Raw genomic sequence first — 21,649 nt, 5'->3', positions numbered from 1 at the left:
GGAAGTATAAAGCATTATAGCATGTTAAACCAATGATTTGTTAACCCTTTGCGGCATGGTGGGTCAATATATGTCCCACCTAATTAATATTTATTTTCTCAGTTAGCAGTTTCCGTTAGATATTTTCTAATCTTTTAAAAATAATCTATTTTAGTTATTATTTTTCTCAGTAGATGTTACTACTATACTAGGGCTTAAGTTTATAAGCAAAAAATATTCAAAATAGGATCACAAGAGTGATATCCATGTATTTCGCATTTTTCAATATTTTAAAATTTTTGGTATACAATTTATGATATGTATGATTCTTTTTAATATTCAAAGGTATTTTATTTTCAAAAATCTTAATTGGATTCAATATTTTATAACATTAATTTTGCAGTTGAAATAAGTGGGTTAAAATTTGTCCCACCACACACTTGAATTTTCGCTCAATAGATGGCAGCACTCACGATTATTTTTCTTTTCTTTTTTCCATCTACATTTTTCGTGATTGCGCGCGTTTTTACATCCGTTGTATGCTCTGATGTGCTAAAAAGTCTAGATAAAAATTAACAACTCAGGAAGCTTTGGATCTTTTTGCTGAACTGCCATCTGATTGTGACTCATATGCTTCAGATGTAAGTTCTGATTCAGATGAAATTGAAATCCAGGAGAGAATAAGTTGAATTTATTGCTGAAGAAGAAAGGGAAGTAGTTATAATTTGTTTCGCTTTTTAAAGACACAGACCCATCTATGCATGTGGCTGCCATCTACGTGGCACTGTAAATATGAATCGGAAGTATCTACCCAAAAATTTAAAAGACAAATGTATGTCAAGAGAATATATAGACTTTTCAGTTAGCGATGATTCAATTTATTGCATAAAATAAAAGATCTGTTTCTATCCTGTCTTGCTTGTAAAAGGCAACTGAAATGAAAGAAATTAATAGAAAAGAACGAGATGGAAAGACAAAAAAAGTACTGTGCCCAAACAGCATTATTTCATACAATAAGAATATGGGATATGTCGACTGATTGATCAACTGAAAGTACTATATGAAATAGACCGCAAAAGCAAGAAATGGTGGCACACGATTTTTTTTTTTTATTATTATTTATTTTTTTATTTTTTATATGCGAGTATAGTAAAGTTTGTTCGCGAACACGATCATGATGTAAAAACAATGTAAGATTTTCTTCTCTCATTTATAGAAGGTCTAATGGCACTTGCAGGCAAGAAAGAGCTGAAAAGAAAACTGAAATCCCCAGTTCAAATAAAAACTAAAAACCCGTTCGTACAACCAGAAAAGAGACTAAAAAATGTAATTACCATGCCAAAGATAACGAGCAGGAGAAGATGTGCATATTGCAGCACATTGAAAGAAGAACGACGAACATTTTGGATGTGTGAAACGTGAAGTGCCTCCATGCTTACAAAAGAATGAAACAACATGTTTTTCAAAGTTTCATGAAAAATGACTTTTTTTTCAATTTTAATCATATATAAATGTTTTTGAATCAAGTGCCAATTTTAATATTTTATTTAGTATCATATGTACAAGTATCAAACTTTAATCTTAAAATAATATTCAAGAAAATATTTTCTTTTGTTCCTAAAATTTAAAAATATTAAATATATGTATGCAAAATGTGCATAAGCAAAATTTTACAAGTCATGCATATATGCAATAAGTACAAAATGCATTTTAGTGTGTTTATTATGAATATTTTAGAAAGCACGCTTTATTTTGTTTATTCATTCCATATATGATATTTTTTTTCCTGCTATACACCAATATGTTATAAGACATGTGCTAGTTGCATGGTGGGACAAATGGTATCCCACCTTGCCACGTAAAAAATAAAAGCGCAGAATTTTTTTCAAGCCTTAAAGGCACTTAAGTAAGTCCATCTGACTTATTCTAAGGCATTTTTTTAAAGATTAAAATATATTTTAAATATGCGTGTCGCAAAGGGTTAACCAACTTACCAACTTACTCTCCGATCATATATATATATATATACTGTAGTCTGACAATTTAAACATTGGTTTAGAAATGCACAGTTGACATGTTCAACTCTAGGCAATGCATGACTTTTCAGATTGTAGACGGTATTCATCTCTGTCCATAGTAATAGATTTAGTCATAGCCAAGAGAAAATTTAAATCATTTCAAAACCCATAGACACTACTACTTCTCCATATGAAATTAGATCAAATGCATCACAGGACCCAAAACAACAGGTAAACAAAACCAATTTGATGCATAGTATTATTTCCACACTCAAAAAGCTAGCAACTGGAATAAACTTCCAGTAGCTTAGTAACCAGTAAATATTTACATTAAAAATTTGTGTTCTGTTTGAAATTTGAAAGTTCAGTACTAATGCTGCTGTTATTAAAATGTGGCCTAAGACAGTTACTAGAAAGCATCAAAAGTAATTTTCTACTTAAGTGTACCCAGAAATTAAGATAAAACTTATAGCTAGAGTTATGGATCTTGCAGGTGAATGTGTTTTAACAGTTTAAGAGAATATATTATAAAAGCTGTGGTTGACAAGCGTATCTGGGGTTTTTCCCATCAGTGTAGCGAAAATTAGTGATGAATGGCAAGATTGCTATTACTTTAGACTAATGGAAGGCAAGTGACGTGAGATCCAACCGCATATGAATTAATTTGTCATCTGTGAAGAGCTGAAATAGCTACTCAGGAAAAACTTAGGCTTTTGAACATGAGGGAGAAGTGTTCAAAGCCAATAAAGGAGTTGCTTTTAGGTTTAAGGAGAGAAGTCTTACTTACAATGTATAGCTAGACTAGCAATGCTGACAAGGAAGAAGCTGTAAACTTTTTCCTAAAGTTTCAGAGGATGTCAACTGCAACAAATTTTCCATTGTTAGGAAATGAGGCTTTTCTGGAAAACAACACATTATAAAAATCTTCAATTTAAGGGTAGAAAAAGGTTTTTCAAGGCACAAGCCCCTTAAGATTAACTATTCTTTCTGCAGCTTATGCAAGTGAAGATTTGAGATTTTCCAGTTGGCCAGTTTTGATATGACCTTACAGTTAGAAAATCTGAAAAGACAAATTTTATGTTAAAGAAATTCATCAATGTGACCAGAAGTTATCTGAAATTACTCAGAGACTTTACTTTGACTTTTTTTTTTACTTTCAACCCTGCATAGGGGAATCTCTGTATAATTTATTTTCAAGATGAATGATAGTGTAATGAAGGAGGTTGTTTCCACAGCATAGGACCTGCATAAGGAGAATATGGAGAAACTGTTAGAACACCATGAACTTATGACTCAATAAATGTCTGCTGTTTTAGAATAAAACCACAAGAAAACCCCATAAGGAAAATTTCTTCTAGGATGGAAGAGCAGATTAGACGGAAAATACCTTTTGCAACCAGAAGGTGTTTTGAAAGTGAAGGAAAAGCTCCAGGCCACAGCTAAACCATTACATTACTACTATGCTGATTTGAACAGAGTAATAGATCTGTTCCGTGAAAATCCATCAGAAGCCAGTAAAGGCTTTAGACAAACTGGATCCTGTATGCCTTCTGAAACTCAAAGCTAGATGTAAAGAAGGTGAACAATAGCCAAGTCTTCTGTCTGCAATGTGGCCCAGCAGTTGCTGAGTGGTAAAATTGCTGAACACTTGTAGTTCCGACTTGGGCTCGATTCCAGGTGAATGGGCTGGCTGCATGGGCGTTTTCAGTTTCCCCCCATTTATAACATGCATGCAACCCAGTTTCCCTTAGAAAGACCTCCACAAAGGCATCCCTCCCCTTAGACAGATAGCCTTTGTTTGCTTTGCCGTAATCAGCTAAACTGAAACCAAAAACCTTCTGTAATGGAAGACTGGATTGATTCATACTGAATTGAAATGGAAAAACTGTGAGACTTTATGTAGACCTTGTGCATAAGTATTTTTTATAACTAATACATTAGTAAATACCAAATATTTCCAAAGTCCTGTGAATTTTTTTCTGATGTTTCACAGTTTTAAAATGAGCTTAAGAATACCTCAAAATTATTTCTATAATGACTTGTGGAAAATAGCGTCCTGCAAACTAAATGTTTCATCTGATAAATACTCTAATACAATAGATTGCATGCATGAAAAATTATTATCCACATGGGTATGCAAATGATGTAAAAGTTGTACTATTGTTGGGAAATAGTCTTGTTGAGGGTATTATGCATTTAAAGCCCTATTCCAGTATGACATATTTAATTGAAATTAATAATTACCAAACCTTAATTTTGCAAATGATCATATTTTAGTAATAATTTCATTTTAAGTGATGCAGCATTTGTTGTGAGAGCTTCTTTTAAATTGCTAAATTTAAGGTAATTATGAAAGGAAAGGAATTTGCACATTTTGTTAACTATTGAAAAAATTTTCAGCATTGCCAATATTCCTAATTGTTAACTGAGTTAAAAGTTTTTTGTAATAAAATTATTTTAAGAAAGAATATGATTTGAAAGATATTGGTAGTGATGACATGGGTAACAAAATTAAAGCATTAACATTAATACACAGAATACTTTCTCGTATTAGTCTTATTAATATCAAATGGCAGATTTTTAAAAATCCATTGAAAATTATGTTCAAAATTATGAAAATTATGTTGAATGTTGCTAAAAGGAGTTATACAATTATTTTCATACAGTCTCATCTATTTAGTGTTTTAATATCTGTGGAAAAAAATTAAGTGTAAAACTTGTATATGTTTTGTATCTTTGGTAATTAATATTATGAGAGCTCATTGTTAAAATATATGTTTAAATTTTTCAAAAAATGTGTATGTTTGTGTATATATATATATATATATATATTATATTTTTTAAAGGCATTTTTGGGCACTACAGAAGAAGAAGTGATACTATCTGTTGTTATTTCTATTGTTTTGCTGTTTTTTCATATATATGGTATTAACAAGATTATGAAATGGCAGTCTCCAGATGAATATATTCTTGCTGTCATTAATTTATATCTGCTACCATTTAAAGTATTTGGGCTCAACTGATTTGCCATTTTTGTTATGTAAGTTTCATTAACCATTATTTTGAAATTGTTTTAGTGTATGATGTTCAGAGGAATGTGAAGTGCCAATCTCCTCATGAATGCATTCTTGCTATTATAAATCTATGTACACCGTGCAAAATTTTTACTTGATTGAATGTAAACTCCTTTTCTGAATCTTAATACATTTTGTAACTTATTTATAAAGGCTATAACTTGTTTTCATGCCCAAACAATTATTTGAAAATTATGTTAATGCTTATTAAAAATCAGTTTAGCTTCTTATTTATGTAAAATATTTATTTGGAAGTTTATAAATTAATGCATTTATTGAAATTTAAAATAATTATAAGGAGCATAATTTGGAAATTTTGTTAAAGTTTATTAAAAAATCAATTTCTTCTTATTTGTGTAAAATATTTATTTGGAAGTTTATAAATTAATGCATTTATTGAAATTAAAAATAATTATGTAGTTTTAATGTAATTTTTTAAAGCTTTATTAAATTTATTGTTATTTTACAGTCAATACCTTTAAACTTCCTAAACTTCAGGTTTCTTTCTCTGCTAGTATGAATAATCTTTTCCTCCATAATAGTGTGTAAACTATAATCATAACACAAAAACTATAATCATAACACAATCTGCATAATTTTGTGTAAACTTTAATTTTCAAATATATTAATGTTGTTAAAGTTTATTAAAAATCAATTTATCTTCTTATTTGTGTAAAATATTTATTTGGAAGTTTATAAATTAATGCATTTATTGAAATTAAAAATAATTATGTAGTTTTAATGTAATTTTTTAAAGCTTTATTAAATTTATTGTTATTTTACAGTCAATACCTTTAAACTTCCTAAACTTCAGGTTTCTTTCTCTGCTAGTATGAATAATCTTTTCCTCCATAATAGTGTGTAAACTATAATCATAACACAATCTGCATAATTTTGTGTAAACTTTAATTTTCAAATATATTAATGTAGGCCTAAGCCAATGGCCTAGGTAATGTAGTCAGTTGCCTAAGTCAAACTCTTCTATGTATCTGAACATGTATCTAAATATTTTATGTCATTTTTCAGTGTAGTCAGTATTTATGAATTAACATTGTGCAATGCAAATATCCAGTGATAAAAATCATCACATAACTAATTCTATATTACATATCATCTGGATTGCTTCATCCACCTTTATGTTTATCATTAAATTTGCATATGGTTCATTTATCATTAAAAACGTCATTTAAAGTATTAATGTTTAGACTAGAAATAAAAATTACATTGTTATATTTTTCATACTATTGGGCTAAAGACACATTATATAATTAAATTTTTAATGAAATGCCAATGTAAATTATCTTTTAATTCATTTTCATTGAAATTCTTTAGCCTAATGCACATATAATTTATGCTAAAATGCAGCCTAAAAATATGTGCCTTAACAATATTTGTGATATGATGTGATTTCTCTGTCCTTCATTATTTTATAATTTTTTGTGTCATGTAAGTTACATTTGCACCATTTTCAAAGATATAATGAATTGATCTAAAAGTTGCTATAATTTTATGTGTATTACTGTTATTATATATGAATTTAATAAACACATTTATGTATACTGTTTATCAAACACGTTTTCAGAATTACATAAATAGATACATATACAACAACATATCTCAGTATAACATTTAGTTATTTTCTGCACATAAATTGAATGGAATATTTTGTTTTTATGTTTCATATTTAAACACTGAAACAAATATCAATATATACAAAATCACAGTAAAATTTTTGGCGACCATTTTGAACAAAAATCGTACAATGATGAAATTAACACATATAATTACGACACAGCTGATTACTCACTACATAATAGACTACATTTAACAATTGAGTACTGATACAATTGAAATTTTATATTATGAATGACACTTTCTATTATTATTTTTCTGTTATAGCCAATTATTTATTGTTTGGAGGTATTTACAAAGTATTTGAATATCTTTAATTATTGTGAATTAAAAAATTTTTTTATTTTATAATTTCAGAAAAAGATTTACACAAAGAACATCAAAACGTTAAGTCATTTTAAAACTTTGACCTAACTTCTTTTCAGTAGGAAAAGCATAGTAAAATATATCAATATCATTTTGAGTGAAATTTGGATTAAGAAAATATTTTGTGTAAGTTTTCATGCTGAAACATGTTAAATTTTCTTGGCATTTTTTCACACGCTATTTATTTATATCATACTGTTATTAAGAACTGTTCTCTAAATAATATTTGAGTATAATAGTCACTATATATTTACTTAATACTATTACATACATTTGTTAGGATTTAATGTAACATTTGATACATACAGCACAGACATCAAACATTCAGGAAGATTACATATCCTGTCTTCAAGAATGCAAAGCGAAACATTATAAAACAAGTATAAATCCTTAACCAAATAGATATTTTTATTACAAAATCTGTTAATGAAGTAGAATCTCACAATATTTTTATGGAAAATATTTTTATCATATAGTTATCCGAATTTTCCAAGTAGTCTTAGAATACATATTTTGGAGCTTATTTGTTTATATTTCCCCAAATACCATGAATTTTTTAGAAGTAGAAATGCACCTGAGAAAGAAACTTTCATGACCAAAATAAAACTATTTTAGGTATATAAAAATTACCAGCATGCTTCCTTTAAAAATAAAGGTAAGTAAAAAACACTCATGACTAGTTTATGATATAGCTTGTGTTATTTCTGTAGAATAGTTCCTGTGTTACAGATATGTGTATGAAAATATGTTAAACACATTAGTGTTAAGCATATTAATCTTATTAGAAATGACTGTTTAATCTCTTGGAGGGAAAACATACTGACTGACATATTTATAGACTTTGATTTCAGAAGTCAAGAGTTTGTAATATTTGTGTAGTTACTGAAACACTTTCATTAACAGCACTGTTAATATTTGGATTATTAATAAATAATTTCAATAGTAATACAGTCAAAAGTTGTTAATCCGGACTCGCCGGGACTTCGGCGATTCCGGATTATCGATTTTTCCGAATTATAGATAATCAGTTTAAATCTCGTAAGATGGCATGCAGAAATTCTCAAATTAAAAATATGAAACCGTAATTTCTGAAATAAAGAACAATTATGATCTAAAGGGTATCAAAATTTGCAAAAAGAAAAAGCTTAATATTTATTTGTTTACTTTATTAAACATTTCTTTCAATGTAAGTTGTTTAAGTTTTGCTTCGTTTCATGTGATAATACTTTCTCTTTAATTCTATTAAACAGACATAATTTCTTGTTCAGTTACAAAGTTCCGTTTTTCAAGTCCTATAATTGCTGTGTCGAGAACACCGACTAATTTGTCAATCGAAATTTTTTCGTTTTCAATAACCTCTGTCACTTTTCTTCGCTATCGGAAGCGAATTATAATGACGAGGAACTTGTTTTAAATCATATCAAAAACGGAGCATATCGAGATGAAATACTACATTTGGTAAAGAAATTATAAGCCAAATAAAATAAAAACATCTGCGCTGAAGATAAGGATAGTGTTGACAGATCAACTTCCAATTCATTACGTCGCGGCGTTCCCCCCCGCCGAGCAGCATGAAATTGATAAACAGATTTCGGATTTCAAAACATACTTTCGCTTTAGATCCTTTACATATTAACAAATATATATCGGAAATTCTATTTGATATAATCGAAAGTTTAAGCTTACTTTTATAAAATTGCTCTTACAGTCTGCAAAAAATAATAAGCCGGATCCAATTCGAAAATTAAGGAACAACGCAATCATCAACATTAACTGAAATAGATAATTAGATAATTTTAGCTTATACGTCCATTATACATAAAACGCGCACGCGAAAACGTATTCTGCACTTGCGCACACTCATATGCGCATTCGTAAAAGGTCTTACGCGCACGTGCAAACGCCTATACGCATGTGTCAACGCGGCGCATGTGCAGAAAGTTTTTAGTTTTGAGGTCCGGATTATAGATCATTCCGAATTATGAGTGTCCGAATTAACGACTTTTGACTGTACAAAGTGAGTAATACAGATCAGTGGTTGCAATAGAAGTCAGTTAAGGTTGACAAATCTTGCATTTACTTACGGTAAACTGTATAAATCAAACAATTTATTGATTGCATTCTAATCGCTGCTTAATTTTCTAAGTATATATTGTTTTATCTCATATTAGTTATTTCGATAAATTCATATTCAGTAGGCAGCTGTAGGTGCTTAGAAGCAAGTAAGTTAGAAGCATTTACTTGCTTCTAAGCACCCAAAAGGAGCGTAAAAAAGCAATTTTTTTAAAAAAAGTCATTTCGTTTAAAATAGGTATCATTTTTCACGATCTGTATTTTTTAAACAAAGAAAAGATTGTATTTTCTAATATGTTATGACCTTTCTTTAAATATTTTATTTTAGGACTTTCAAAATGGCTGCTACACATTTCTTTGTTAAAAGTGGCCGCCGTAGCTCTGTGCATCTAATTCCAAACTGGTCATAATTTTAAATGGAAGAAACTATGCAAATAAAGCCCAGAGTTCTGTAGAAAATACTTTTAAATAATTTAATATTTTATAGGCAAATATATAAAGATAAATTCGACTCAGGATTTCTAATGCAATATGAAACTCATCAGTTTCATTGGTTTAGAACACAAAGTACATTTTGTTAAAATCTTTGAAAGGTTATTGAAGAGGAATAACCTATAGCTGCCATTTTTTATTTGACACAGATTCATACATTTCTATGGGTAGCTAAAACTTACATTTATTGTATATGTGTTCAAGTGCTAAAACACTGATACGAATATTACTGATTAGAAATTTCAGAACAGCAGATGTGGTGATTATGGCTAAACATGTTAGCTTTTATAATAAAGCATTGCCTGTTAAGTATTTTAATTTTAGTCACTAGCATAAGATTCATTTCAACAAAACATGTTTTAAAGCTTTAAATAACTGTTAAGGCTTGTAGATAGCAGCGATGCAAGTAAATTATTAAGCAATATTTAATCTCGTTTTTACAATGAATGTTTGTTTTCAGAGGAATCATGTTTTTATTAAAAATTTGTTTGAGTTTCGAATTCGGTACAATTTCAGTTTTTATAATTTAATTATTTGTGCTCCATTTATCGCAAACTGCTCTTATTTGTGCGATGTGCGTAATAATAATTTTCTTTCCACTGTATGCTTAACCAAAAGTTTTTTTAAAAAATAACTTAAGGGTCTCCCCCCCATAATATTTAAATTGGCATTACCCCCTTCAGGTTATTTTAGTCACTGTTGTTTTAAATTCTTCACCTAAATGTATGCCACTGCGTTACTTGTTTCCTTGGAGACTGTTTCATTGCCTTCCAGTGATTCAGAGCCAATCCTTTCACAGAAGAACCAATTACGACTTTTCCGATATGGCGACTTTTCCTTGCCCCGGAGCTATTGGGTGGTGATGTTGGACTGTCTGGCGAAGAAAGCGATTCATCTTGGGGGTCACGGTGGCTAGCCACAATGAGGAAAATCACGTGGTCAAGCTGAGCTGGTGGTACATCGAAAGTTAGTGATTCATTAAATACTGGGTTGGTTGTACTGTGTCTTGACGTTGTTTTCTTCTTTTTCAGTAGTTTGCCATTTTGCATCAGTAGAACACGTATGAATGGTGCTAAAAAATGGAAACATATTTCATTATTATGAAATTTCCCAACCAGAAAGACCCACATACATCTCTGACAACACTTCGAGTAAAAAGTGCAATGTATTGATGATGATTTTTTTTTTTTTTTTTTTTTTTTTTTACAAAATTTAACAATATCATAAAGGGTTAAAAAAATTGCAAGAAATTTCGCATTTCATGTAATGTCTTGTTAAATGTACTTCTGCCATAACACTTGTTTTTATTTTGCATTTTATTCCTGTAAATCGCAAAAGTACGAAAATATCAGCGTCATCGAAACAGAACTTGCTCGTAGAACCTATGCAAGAGAATGCGATTTTCATTACGACTATGAAATCTTTGTTTTTAATGAATAAAACATTGTGCTATCCATCTGAAACATAAAATATTAAAATCTACCGTCCTAGAATCCTGTTTCTTGATTAATGTATCCTTTTAGGCCCTAGATAAATATTATAAAACTGCATCTTTAAGCAATTTACAACTTTTATTTAAACTAAATTTACAACTTTTTCAATGTGCACGTTTCTTACATAAATCTTGCGTCTAAAATTATGTAGCAATTCCATCAAGCCCTTTGATACAATACAAAATGCCTAAATTATTATTTATAATGACCATCGTATATCAACACGTTTAAGGTGTATGCTTTAAAATTTGTTTTATATACTATACATGTTTGTGGTTGAAATTAAGGGAATACAGTGTAAAGTCCAAAATCCAGACTCGTCGGGACTTCGGCGATTCCGGATTTGGGTTTTTCCGGATATTAGATCATCAGTTTAAATCTAGTAAGATGGCATATAGAAATTATAAAATGAAGAATATGAAATCACAATTTATGAAATAATGAAGTATTTATGATCTAAAGGATATCAAAATTTACAAAAAAAAAAAAAAAAAAAAAAAAAAAAAAAAGAGGGCTTAATACTTTTTCTTTAATTCTGTAGACAGACAATCTTTTCTTTAGTTACATTGTTGAAGTCCTGTAACTGCTATTTCGAGAATTCCGACTAACTTGTCAATCGAAATTTTCTCGTTTTCAGCAACTTCTCTGTCACGTTCTTTATTATCGGTAGCGGTATTTTCTGGATCTAGAACCATACTATAGATTTTGCCATTCATTAATTGATTGATGATTGAGAAGCATTGTCATCACAATGAAAAACTTCTTTTATATCATCTTTATTTAGTACCACTTCGCCAAATTTCTTTACAAAATCCATTAATTGGAAAATTTCACCTTTGTTTTGCGATATCCGAAAAACCTTTAAAATTAGCGGCTATCATCATCAAATTTAGCTTCCTTCACTATACATATTTGGCTATGCATCATGAGCTTGGCAACTAACGACAAGTTGTTCCGTTAAATTTTATCTCGCTTCTATCGCGCACTGAGACAGTTAAGCCTGAATTGTATTAGTTATTTATTATACTTATGTTTATTTCTTGTACATGCTTAAGGCTTATCAGAGTTCTGAATAAATCAATTCCCACATATACTTATTGAGGGCTGAAGCTAGATTAGTGCCTCGGTCTCTGTGGGTCCTAAATTCCGCGACTCGGCGCGGCCATACGAGCCCTGGCGCTGGTTCTGGGTTTATGTGAATAACAAATCGGTTATTCTTAATTCAAATAGCCCTAAATGTAATCTTTGGGTTTATGAGTATCATCAACAAAATCTATTTTTAACATATGGAAAGAAATTTTTGGTAAATTTTTCCTCGTCAACATTTTTAGCGCATTTAACTTAAATCTGTAATTATGGCCAAGCGTAACAACATAAAAGGTTATCATACTCCTTTATTATTCAGTTACTAACATTAAAAAAAAAAAAAAAAATTAGGCTTTGCTACATGAGTCATTACTCAAGTTGTCATGTTTTGATAAATGTGGTGATGAAAGGAAAGTATAATAAAAATAATGAGTAGAATCTTTCGGTTTGAGATAGGTGCCAAGGAGATACGCAGCAACGGAGCCAAATTACTCATCGTACAAATTTATGCTAAAATGATTGTTTCTTCAATAACAAGGTATTTAATTTAGCGTCGAAGTGAAATTAACAATCGGGAGTTTCTAGATGCTTTATTATGCGCGGAGGGGGGAATTAAATGCGCATGTGTAAAGCCTACCAGAAAAACGTTGTTGGTGGTTTTGAGGTCCGGATTTTAGATCATTCCGGATAATGGACGTCCAGATTTCGGACTTTGTACTGTAAATACGTATGTTTTTTCGAATTCGTCAAAAGTGTTGGACAGAATGCCATGAAATTTGGTGTGGATGCAGAGTAATACAAGACAAAAATTAAGAACATACAACAATGAAAGTATGCACTCGAGATCATGAGAATGCGAGATGGAACCTAAAATGAAACTAAGAGGGGGTATGGTCACTTCTAAGAGACACATGTGCCATCAAGCAGTTGAATCCTATAGCAGCTGCACCCACTCCTGCAGCTTTTAGATCTTGGATGTTTCTCGAAAGCGATTGACGAATTAACAAGTTTGTCTTAGTTGTTTTCAGTTCAGTTCAGATCTGAAGATCTACTACTACCAATCCATCCTCCAGTATCTTCTTTTTGAAGATATTCGTTCAGACGAGAGTTGTCATAAAAAGGAACGCAGTTCACGTAAGATCTAGTGTGGGAAATCAAGGAGCCTTTGTCAAACACATTGATGTGTTTCAGGAATGATGACTGCCTAAACCAGGACACCCACGCCATCATAGTGGTCCCTTTTCCAGATGCTGGAAAATAATATCGAGTCCCATGTCTCTCTAGAAATGGGGTTCCAACGAAAATCAATGTCTAGGCTGTCAATTGAAGATAACTTGCCCACGGAAGTTAGGTACAGTGCTGATGTTCTCTGTCACCATGCCTGACATGTTCTGTTATGTAAAGGAGTAAAAGCGGATACAGAAAACTCTCTCATGAAGCATTTGGAAAGCAGGAACCATTTTAACTGAGGTTCCAGTGATAGCAAATAGTTCCAGTGATAGTTTTCTGTGCTTGGCTGACAGAGCCAAATATCGATCTTCGTTGGGTGTCATGGCTCTTGAAACTAGGCTTTCTTGAATTTGAATCCGGTCTTCTGAAACTTTCACCACAAACTGCTGATATTACTTGGAGTTACACTTTACACTGAGCCGTGAAATAGGGATTTCCCTCTCTCCAATCTACCAACGACCCTTCACCGCATTCTCGTATATAAATGTTTATTTATTCTACAGCAGTTGCTCATGAAATTAAACAGAAATTTTACAATAAACAGTATAATATTCGCCAGTGCATATGAATGAAGTAGAAGCAGAACAATAAACGAACGCTTTTTATACCTACCGCTGTCGCAGCACTATCCACATTTACGAATGCACTTAGTTGTTCAACGGCAGCGGCATTATTATTTGATCATATATCATCCAGCCTCGGTTCAGTATTTTTTAGATATTCGAAAAATCTTGTTTATTTTCTTAATTTTGGGCACCAATCTAAAATTATTTATATTGCTCTACAATTTTTCGCAATGCTGCCCCCCTCAGTAGGTCGGAGGTGACTTTATTCAAGTTATGTGTAACCCCCTTAGTTATGTGTAACTGTTTAATTTGACGGTATTTTTAGACATTATGCTGTACATAAAACGGCTTTTCTTCGTTAAGAAGTCCGTTTTTAAAAAGGTACCTTTTTTTCATCGAAATCGTCGGCACTGATACGAAATGAAGGACGATTTATACTATACCTCAATTTCCTGGTCTGTAAGACGCACAGTGATTTATCAGATTAAAACTTGGGGAAAAATACTTAGACAGAAAGAATTAAGTACCTATTTTAATAATAACACTTTATACAACGAAAACGGAACTGTTGCATTAAAAAATTAGCAAATACATCAGCGTTTCTTAGAATCCCAGAAATTCGTCATCACTGTTGCTAAAATCATAGTTATTTTCACTAGGATGTCACTGTAACTAGATTTGCCACTTTTCTAAAACACAATGTCATCCTTATTTCCATCTAGTGCACTGCTAATTCCACACTTTTTAAAAGATTTGTTGTAAGATAAAATTGGATAATAGGATAAATGTATTTTTCAGTATTAACTTCATTCTAAAGATTTTTCTGCAGTCTAGTTTACGTTATTTTATTCATAAGTCTCAAATTAAAAACAATTTAATGTTTATATGCCATTAGAAAATTAACCAAAAAGCAGCGACCACAATGTAATTGAAAAACAGTCCTTTTAGACGTGAAAAGGTTGAAAGCCATTTGAGTTAAGACTATTTTCTCAGATACTCAGCTACTTCGCATACGTGTAACATAGCAATTCGAAATGAAAAATTCAATATTTACTACAAATTCATTTGATGTAACGAATATCTGTCTTTCTACTCCTACTTTAAAAAAAGATGTTATTTGCCTTGCAGTTTATAGTTCACTAATACATTTTCATTGTACAAAATTGCATTCCTTCGAAGAATTCAATTTATATTTTCCTCTGTATAAAAACTGAATGTAGAAGAAGTTAGATGTTTAAACGACCTCCACATTTTCTCAAGACCACGAGCAAGACTATCCCCTCCTTTTCAGCCCCCCCCCGTGGAAAAAGGGTTCTAAATTTACGACCTGACCGCATAGTGAGTGATTTCCATTCACATTCTATATGCCTTTACTGCCTGCACTTGCAACTTCCCGAGAGATGCCAAATTCACCTACATTAGATGCAAATCCGATCATTTGTTTATTTCGACCAAATGCCCATTCCACGCCAGCAACAGAAGAGAAAACTGTGACTTCTGTCGTATAAGAGATTTCAAGAGATTACTCCAAACTTCGAGCATTTCAACTCCCGAAAATTCAGCTCATGCCGACTTCCTTTTTCTAGCAAGTACACAAGAAAATGGACCAAAATTTCGGTTTTGAGATCATCCCAGATTTAGGACTGTCTGATAATTTGTGCAAAAAATTTTAGAAACTGTATTCTAAGGCCAGTTCACTGTTGCAAAAACTATGCTATGGACTTGGTGAAAGCTATGCTATGGACTTGGTTTGAGCGCGCTATGGACTTGGTGAAAGTTTTCGAAAGCAAATTGTAAGTACTGTATTTCAACTTTCATGGTGCCGATTGGCGGAGCGAGGTCATGTTACCTTTCTTTTCAAACCATACGACGATTTTCACGTTTAAGACTGACACTTAACCAGCAGTTTTCCTGAATGATGACCTACTTGGCATTTCCTGATGCCAACACAACATTTTCAGTCATTTTCTAGTCATGACATCTTCAGTGGCTAAGTGTCACATTCTGTCCTCTCTCCCTTTAGATCTTTCTCAACGGAGAACTTTACTCATTCTGTGTAACGGTCTTCAATTTGTGGGTGCCTGGGCACAATGTTCTATCAGATGTCAAACAAGACTTTAAAATTTCGAAATTTTATCAAAAAATAACTTAAAAGGGATAAGAAGTTTTTTTTTAAATAAATAATTGAAAATGTAATCAATTTAAAAGCGACTTTGTAAACTCAAACCAATACATGTAAATGAAAGGGGAAAGCTGCTGAGCTGATAACTAAATACATAAAAGCAAATGCAGCTGCGAAGGACCAGCAGTTTGTAATAACAGAACATTTACATAAAATACATAATAAATGAAAAACTGATACAATATAAAACAAAGGAATATACGTGTACACAGGCACACATTACTTTTCCATTTTTACAGATGGTTTTAGTATGACTATGGGCCTCTTCTTAAAATTATCATTAGTATAACAGTCAGGGCTTAATTTCTAAATTTAGAAGTGGCGGAGCGCTATGGAAGACCGTCAGCAAAGAGGAACAAGAGTAAATAAACAAATAAAATGACTATTAAACTCATTAATAATTTTAAACTTAAATAGTTAATTATTATTAAATTAATTAATAGCTATTTAATTCATGTTTATTAATTGTTATTTAATCAATAATTAATTAATTATATTTTTCGTTTGATAATTATTAGATAATTAATTATTATTTATTGAAATAATTAAAGATTAAAGTAATTAAATAATCAAAATAAAATTAAATGTAAAGCGAATAAGTAATTTAATAAGCGATTTTTAATATAATTTTTATTGTTAAAAATAAAATTTTCGAGATAAAGTTTCTACTGAAATTGTTATTCAGTTACGTAAATAAAGTGCTACAGCCTTTTTATTTAAGGCTCTGGTGTGCTCCGGCTAGAATTATGATTTATTTCAAAACCTAAGAAGCACAGGAGCCGGGATCCGGTGAGCTCCGGCCCAATTTAAGTTCTGATCGTAGGGGGGGTTCTTTTATTATCACAAAAACTTATCATCACAAATAAGGGGGAGAGCCTGGCTTTACGCAGCTGAATTTTCCTAATAATAAAGCACGTATGTGGGGACCGTGTAAGAGTATTTGTGAAGATCACCCCCAAGATAAGTGACTTGCTTTGAAAGTGGTTCCATAAAATTTAAAATTTTTACCAATTTTGTTTTTCAATTTGAGAACATGACACCTATGTTTTTATCCAGGTTAACTTGTATCTCCCATTTTTTGAGTCAGGTTTCTAGTGCATGAATGTTGTCTTGAAGGTATTGAATTACTCGACTGAGAAATGCATTTTGAGCAAGGATCGCTGTACATTGCTAATGTAGTGTTGAGTGTGCATGGAATATCGTTCACATAAATGTTGTTAAAAAGCGTGGGGCCAAGTAATGACATTGTGGGATACCAGTTAAAATATATATATATATATATATAGCTCAGCGAGTTGAGTAAGTGTCAGAGAAGTGAACGACAAACTGTACCTGTTAGGTAGGATTTAATTATGTGTATAATGTAAGCTGAAAATCCCAGCTTGTGTATTTTGTATATGAGTGCGTCCAAACAAACACGATCGAAAGCGTCGGCTATGTCTAGAAATAGTCCATAAGTAAACTTCTTCAGCAATATGAACAACCACCCTGTGCAGTTCGTAAGAAGTACATAGATTGCTTCGAAATCCAAACTGCTGGGGTATTAGAATATTGTTCTTGTTCTGATGATCCCGGGGGTTGACGCAGAAAATTCTGTGAAGCTACTGACTATGATCTGTACCTAGGCAGTTTCGGCCATGGGGCATAAAATTCATGAAGCTGGCGGCTCCACAGCTTGGGGGTGGATCATCTATACGGTCTGACCTCGGGGGATTGGCGTAAGACCTAGAAATGATGGTTCTGTAGCTCGGTGTGGGACGGCACCAAGTTTGCTAGGTAATGTCCGGATGTGACGGGCAGCTCGTGTGGTACTCGCGAGAGCAATTTGACGACCAGTCATATCTTCAGGCTTCAGGTCACGGCCCTCATCAAATGCCGAGAACAGGGAGTGGTGACCCCTCGGGCCCCGCATGTCGGTGGAGGTTTTTGGAGTAGCTTTAAGTCTGAAGCTAAGATTCGGAGTGGTGCTCGGATCTCCAGACAAATAGAGTTGAGAAGAACAAGTCAAATAGAGTTGACCTCTGCCTAATATGGGGGTTTCTCAGCAGGGACCAGTCACCTTAGTTGCATTTAGTTGCAGGAAAGGAATACAAACTTTTCTTGTCCAGATATTTTAGGTTTATATTCATTTTAACTAATACTTATTTTAAGTTTAAGTTATCTTTCCTGTCAAGCCTTTACTTTCCCCTAGAATTGCCAATGCTAGAGTATGTAAATTGTAGTAGAGCGCACAGTATATTCAAATTTAGAGGAAGTAAGTTGAGTTTAAATAGAAGGGAAACGAGATTGTAGGTGTGCTTCTTGAATCGCGAACGTGAATGTTGCTAGGTAGAATATAAGAACAGCGCGTGTCGGCCTGTGTGCCTATCTCGGCAGATTTTGCTGGATCTTTCAACAGCTTAATCAGTAAGCTCTCTGAATCTCAGCGGTAATGTTAGAACGCGGTTAGGTTAGTTTAAGATCTCAGAGCCTCGTGGATAGTGATCTCGGTATTTATTCATCCAGTCATTATTTTTCATTTCTACATTCTGTTTCAGTTAAACCGCTGGGTTGGCGTAATTTGTGAGCGTCAAGTGGACGCAGCTGTTATTTTAAAAGTTGAATAAAAAGGGCTATAAATCCTTCTTACGTGTATGTGTATATTCACACGTAGTAGCAGTCCCTACCACAGTTGCTGACAAGGTGGGGCCTCTCGATATTACAAGATGATCACGTACTCTTCATAAGATTGCTTTCATTAATTTGCTTAGGCAGGGGAGCAAGTTAATCGGGTCTGTAGGAGTCAGACTAGTTGTCTGGTTTATTCAGCTTCAGTGTAGGAGTTATAGAGGTAGTCTTCTAGGCTTCTGGCACACAGCTCTATTTTATGAAGTTTTTGGGCAGCTGTAGACCATGGTTCTCGGGTTCCAGTGGCAGCACACAGATCAGGAGAAAGCTGTGAAGCTGCAGCAGTCCTGTGTCACCGCGCTGAAGTGCCCAAGGCAACATATGATGAGATCTTCATTCGTCATTGTGGATCTGGGTTGATTTTGTTCAGGTCTTCTCGATATGGATCTTGTGTCCTGAAACAGTTTCCACAAATTGCAGACGACACTGGACGTTGCATTGAGCTCTGTAGCATCCTGCACTTGTGCTTTACGCGGCTCCAGTCTAACGGCAGTTCTTCATCTAATTCCATCATCAGTATGTTTGTGCCTAGTCATTTTACTTGGTACTTTATAAAATTTACCCAGCTCTTGCGAGAAATACGGGGAATGTCATGGAGCATACGAATCTCCGAAAACCTCGTGCGCTTATATCCCGTGGACAATCACAGCTCCGCAGACGTGCACGTGTACGCTTACGTATTCGACTGTGATTATTTGCCTGATTCTTCGGCGGCATAATTAGTACCTTTGGTTCAATACTTTCAGGGATACTCAAACATTGAAATCCCAGACATTTTCATTACACTTTACTGTCCCACTTTCTTATATTTTGCAAAGTTATAACCTAGTGTCCCCATTCAGCTGATATGGATTTTTACTTCTATTTGTAATATGATCCTTTCCTAGGTGATATTTTTTCCCCTTGTCAGTTGACAATACTGATTGAGTTGATAGTTTACATTTCAGGACATTTTAAATGAAAAGAATTTTTTTTAGCTTAAAAGTGTCTTTAACGGAATGGTTATAATTATACACTTTAGCCGACATCTACCAAGATCAATTACTTTGACTATATTTTTTAGGACTGGAACCACCGTCAGGCAACCAGTTATGGACAAGCACGGAAAGTTATTTGCTTTTAGCTGCCTTCAATGGCAGATTTCTTGAGGAACTACCACTATTTTGAAATTTTTTCTGGAACAGTAAATTAAGTTTAACTTACTCTCAAAGCTGCACATCGGTTTCTATCAGAAAAGGAACTTATCGTGATTTTTTGAGCGCTTTCACATTAATGGTATGGCGTGTTAACACTACTTAAAATTCTAATCATGCAAGGCAACACAAATACTTGACACCGATCATTTTTGGTATGTAGAACAGTATAATTACTTACCGAATGTTTCGATATTATCAGCTGTTATTCTTAAGTTGTGTGCTTTTACCAAATTGAAAGTCAGTCTTTCAGCAGTCGGTAAGTAGCTTAGTCCAAAAAGAATATCTCCGTTTTCCTATTAAAATGTTAAAAAAGGAAGCTTAAAATTCTAATTATTTATCTCAATATAATGCTGATAGGTCTATTTGTAATGACGTATGTACAGATATTTGAATGTTGAGGAAATCTGGAAAGCTAATTGTTATTTCATTTTGATGTGAATGGGAATGTACAACATCAGGCAGAAGAACGTAATAGGGTCCGTAAATAGTTTTAGTTCAACTTCCGATCTATAATAAACTAACAAAATATGGTTTAAGAGCTTTAACAGAGGATTTCTGTGAAGTCATTTCTAAAAGCGCGTGCTTGAGATTCACTTTTATTCTGATGAAATCTGAAGGAACAATTAATGCATTCAGTGGAATTCCTATTTTCTTTTTCTTCCCAGTTGCATTTAATGAATGTTTTATGTTCATTGAGGTTATATTATTTTGCTAATAAAAATAAATAAACCACTATGGTGCAGTTCCAGCAATTTTCTCAAATCTGGCAGGTAGTGGGAGTAAAGGTAATCTGATGATTTACGGTGGACGTGAAACCTACGTGATATATTATTATTGCCTTATAAACTAGTAGATTTCTAATTAACATGCCTTACCTATTTCTGTGAATATTAGCATTACAGCTGAATAGGTAAAACTTCGAACGGCAGAGGATTTCAGTCTGATTTTAGCTCTGAGAATCAGAATAAGAAAGAATGATATATATTCAGTATTCACTATCTTTTAATGAGACATTTCTGAAAATCCCCTTGGAAGTTACTCTATGCATAACTTTACATTTTTATATTGAACAAAGAATTATGAAAGTTGAAAATGATTCTGAGTAAAATTAAAGATCTTTCATGACCTGAAATATATAGAAAATAATCTGTCTAAAAATATATTATATGTCTTTAGTCCTAAATGTAACAAAATATTCTGTCTAAAACACTTAAAAATTCTGTAAAGGATAATTTAATTTATTATATTAAATTTTCCATATGCATGATTCGAATGCATATTGAGCGCAAGAAGATGTACTGATTTCATAGGAATCGCATTTAAATCATTCTTCATCAATAATATTTTCACAACTTTTTTCCCAAGAGAAACATAATTTCGCCACTAATTTCTTGAAAGTGAAAACTAATGTAATATATTATTTTCTAGGAACCTGGAATGAACTCGTGTAAGGAATTATATGCTAAGTGAGGTGCAATTATTTGGTTTTTAATCTGTAAGCTAATTTATATAAGTACGCGAGAAAGAATAATTGCTAAGTATTCGTGAAATGGACAGAAAAAAGTCAAAGTTACTGTTTTCGTAGACAATTTATG

General features: G+C 32.5%; 2 protein-coding genes across 9 annotated transcripts in view; one reads left to right on the top strand and one right to left on the bottom strand.

Moving 5' to 3' along the window:
* Positions 1-6,635, top strand: part of LOC118184685 (protein lifeguard 4-like) — a 73,870-nt gene extending 67,235 nt beyond the window's left edge. For 5 of the 6 annotated variants that reach the window (XM_035354395.2, XM_035354397.2, XM_035354396.2 and 2 more), the window contains exon 8: positions 4,844-6,635. In XM_035354395.2, the coding sequence (XP_035210286.1) occupies positions 4,844-5,020 (177 nt within the window). In that variant the 3' untranslated portion in view covers positions 5,021-6,635. Of the gene's footprint in view, positions 1-1,195; positions 4,821-4,843 lie in introns of those variants that run through there. The other variant, XM_085809484.1, reaches the window with a different exon arrangement.
* The window catches only part of LOC118184684 (synaptotagmin-1-like), a 201,710-nt gene continuing 186,681 nt past the window's right edge, over positions 6,621-21,649 (bottom strand). For all 3 annotated transcript variants that reach the window (XM_085809483.1, XM_035354393.2, XM_035354394.2), the window contains 2 exons: positions 20,233-20,347; positions 6,621-10,706 (listed from right to left, as the gene is read on the bottom strand). In XM_085809483.1, coding sequence (XP_085665609.1) covers positions 10,348-10,706; positions 20,233-20,347 — 474 coding nt within the window. In that variant the 3' untranslated portion in view covers positions 6,621-10,347. The remainder of the gene's footprint in view (positions 10,707-20,232; positions 20,348-21,649) is intronic.

The sequence above is a fragment of the Stegodyphus dumicola genome, chromosome X2 (genome assembly GCF_044657685.1).
Source record: "Stegodyphus dumicola isolate Sdum_Otavi_A_Nest chromosome X2, ASM4465768v1".
NCBI lineage: Eukaryota > Metazoa > Arthropoda > Arachnida > Araneae > Eresidae > Stegodyphus > Stegodyphus dumicola.
This window is presented reverse-complemented; position numbering and strand designations above follow the sequence as displayed.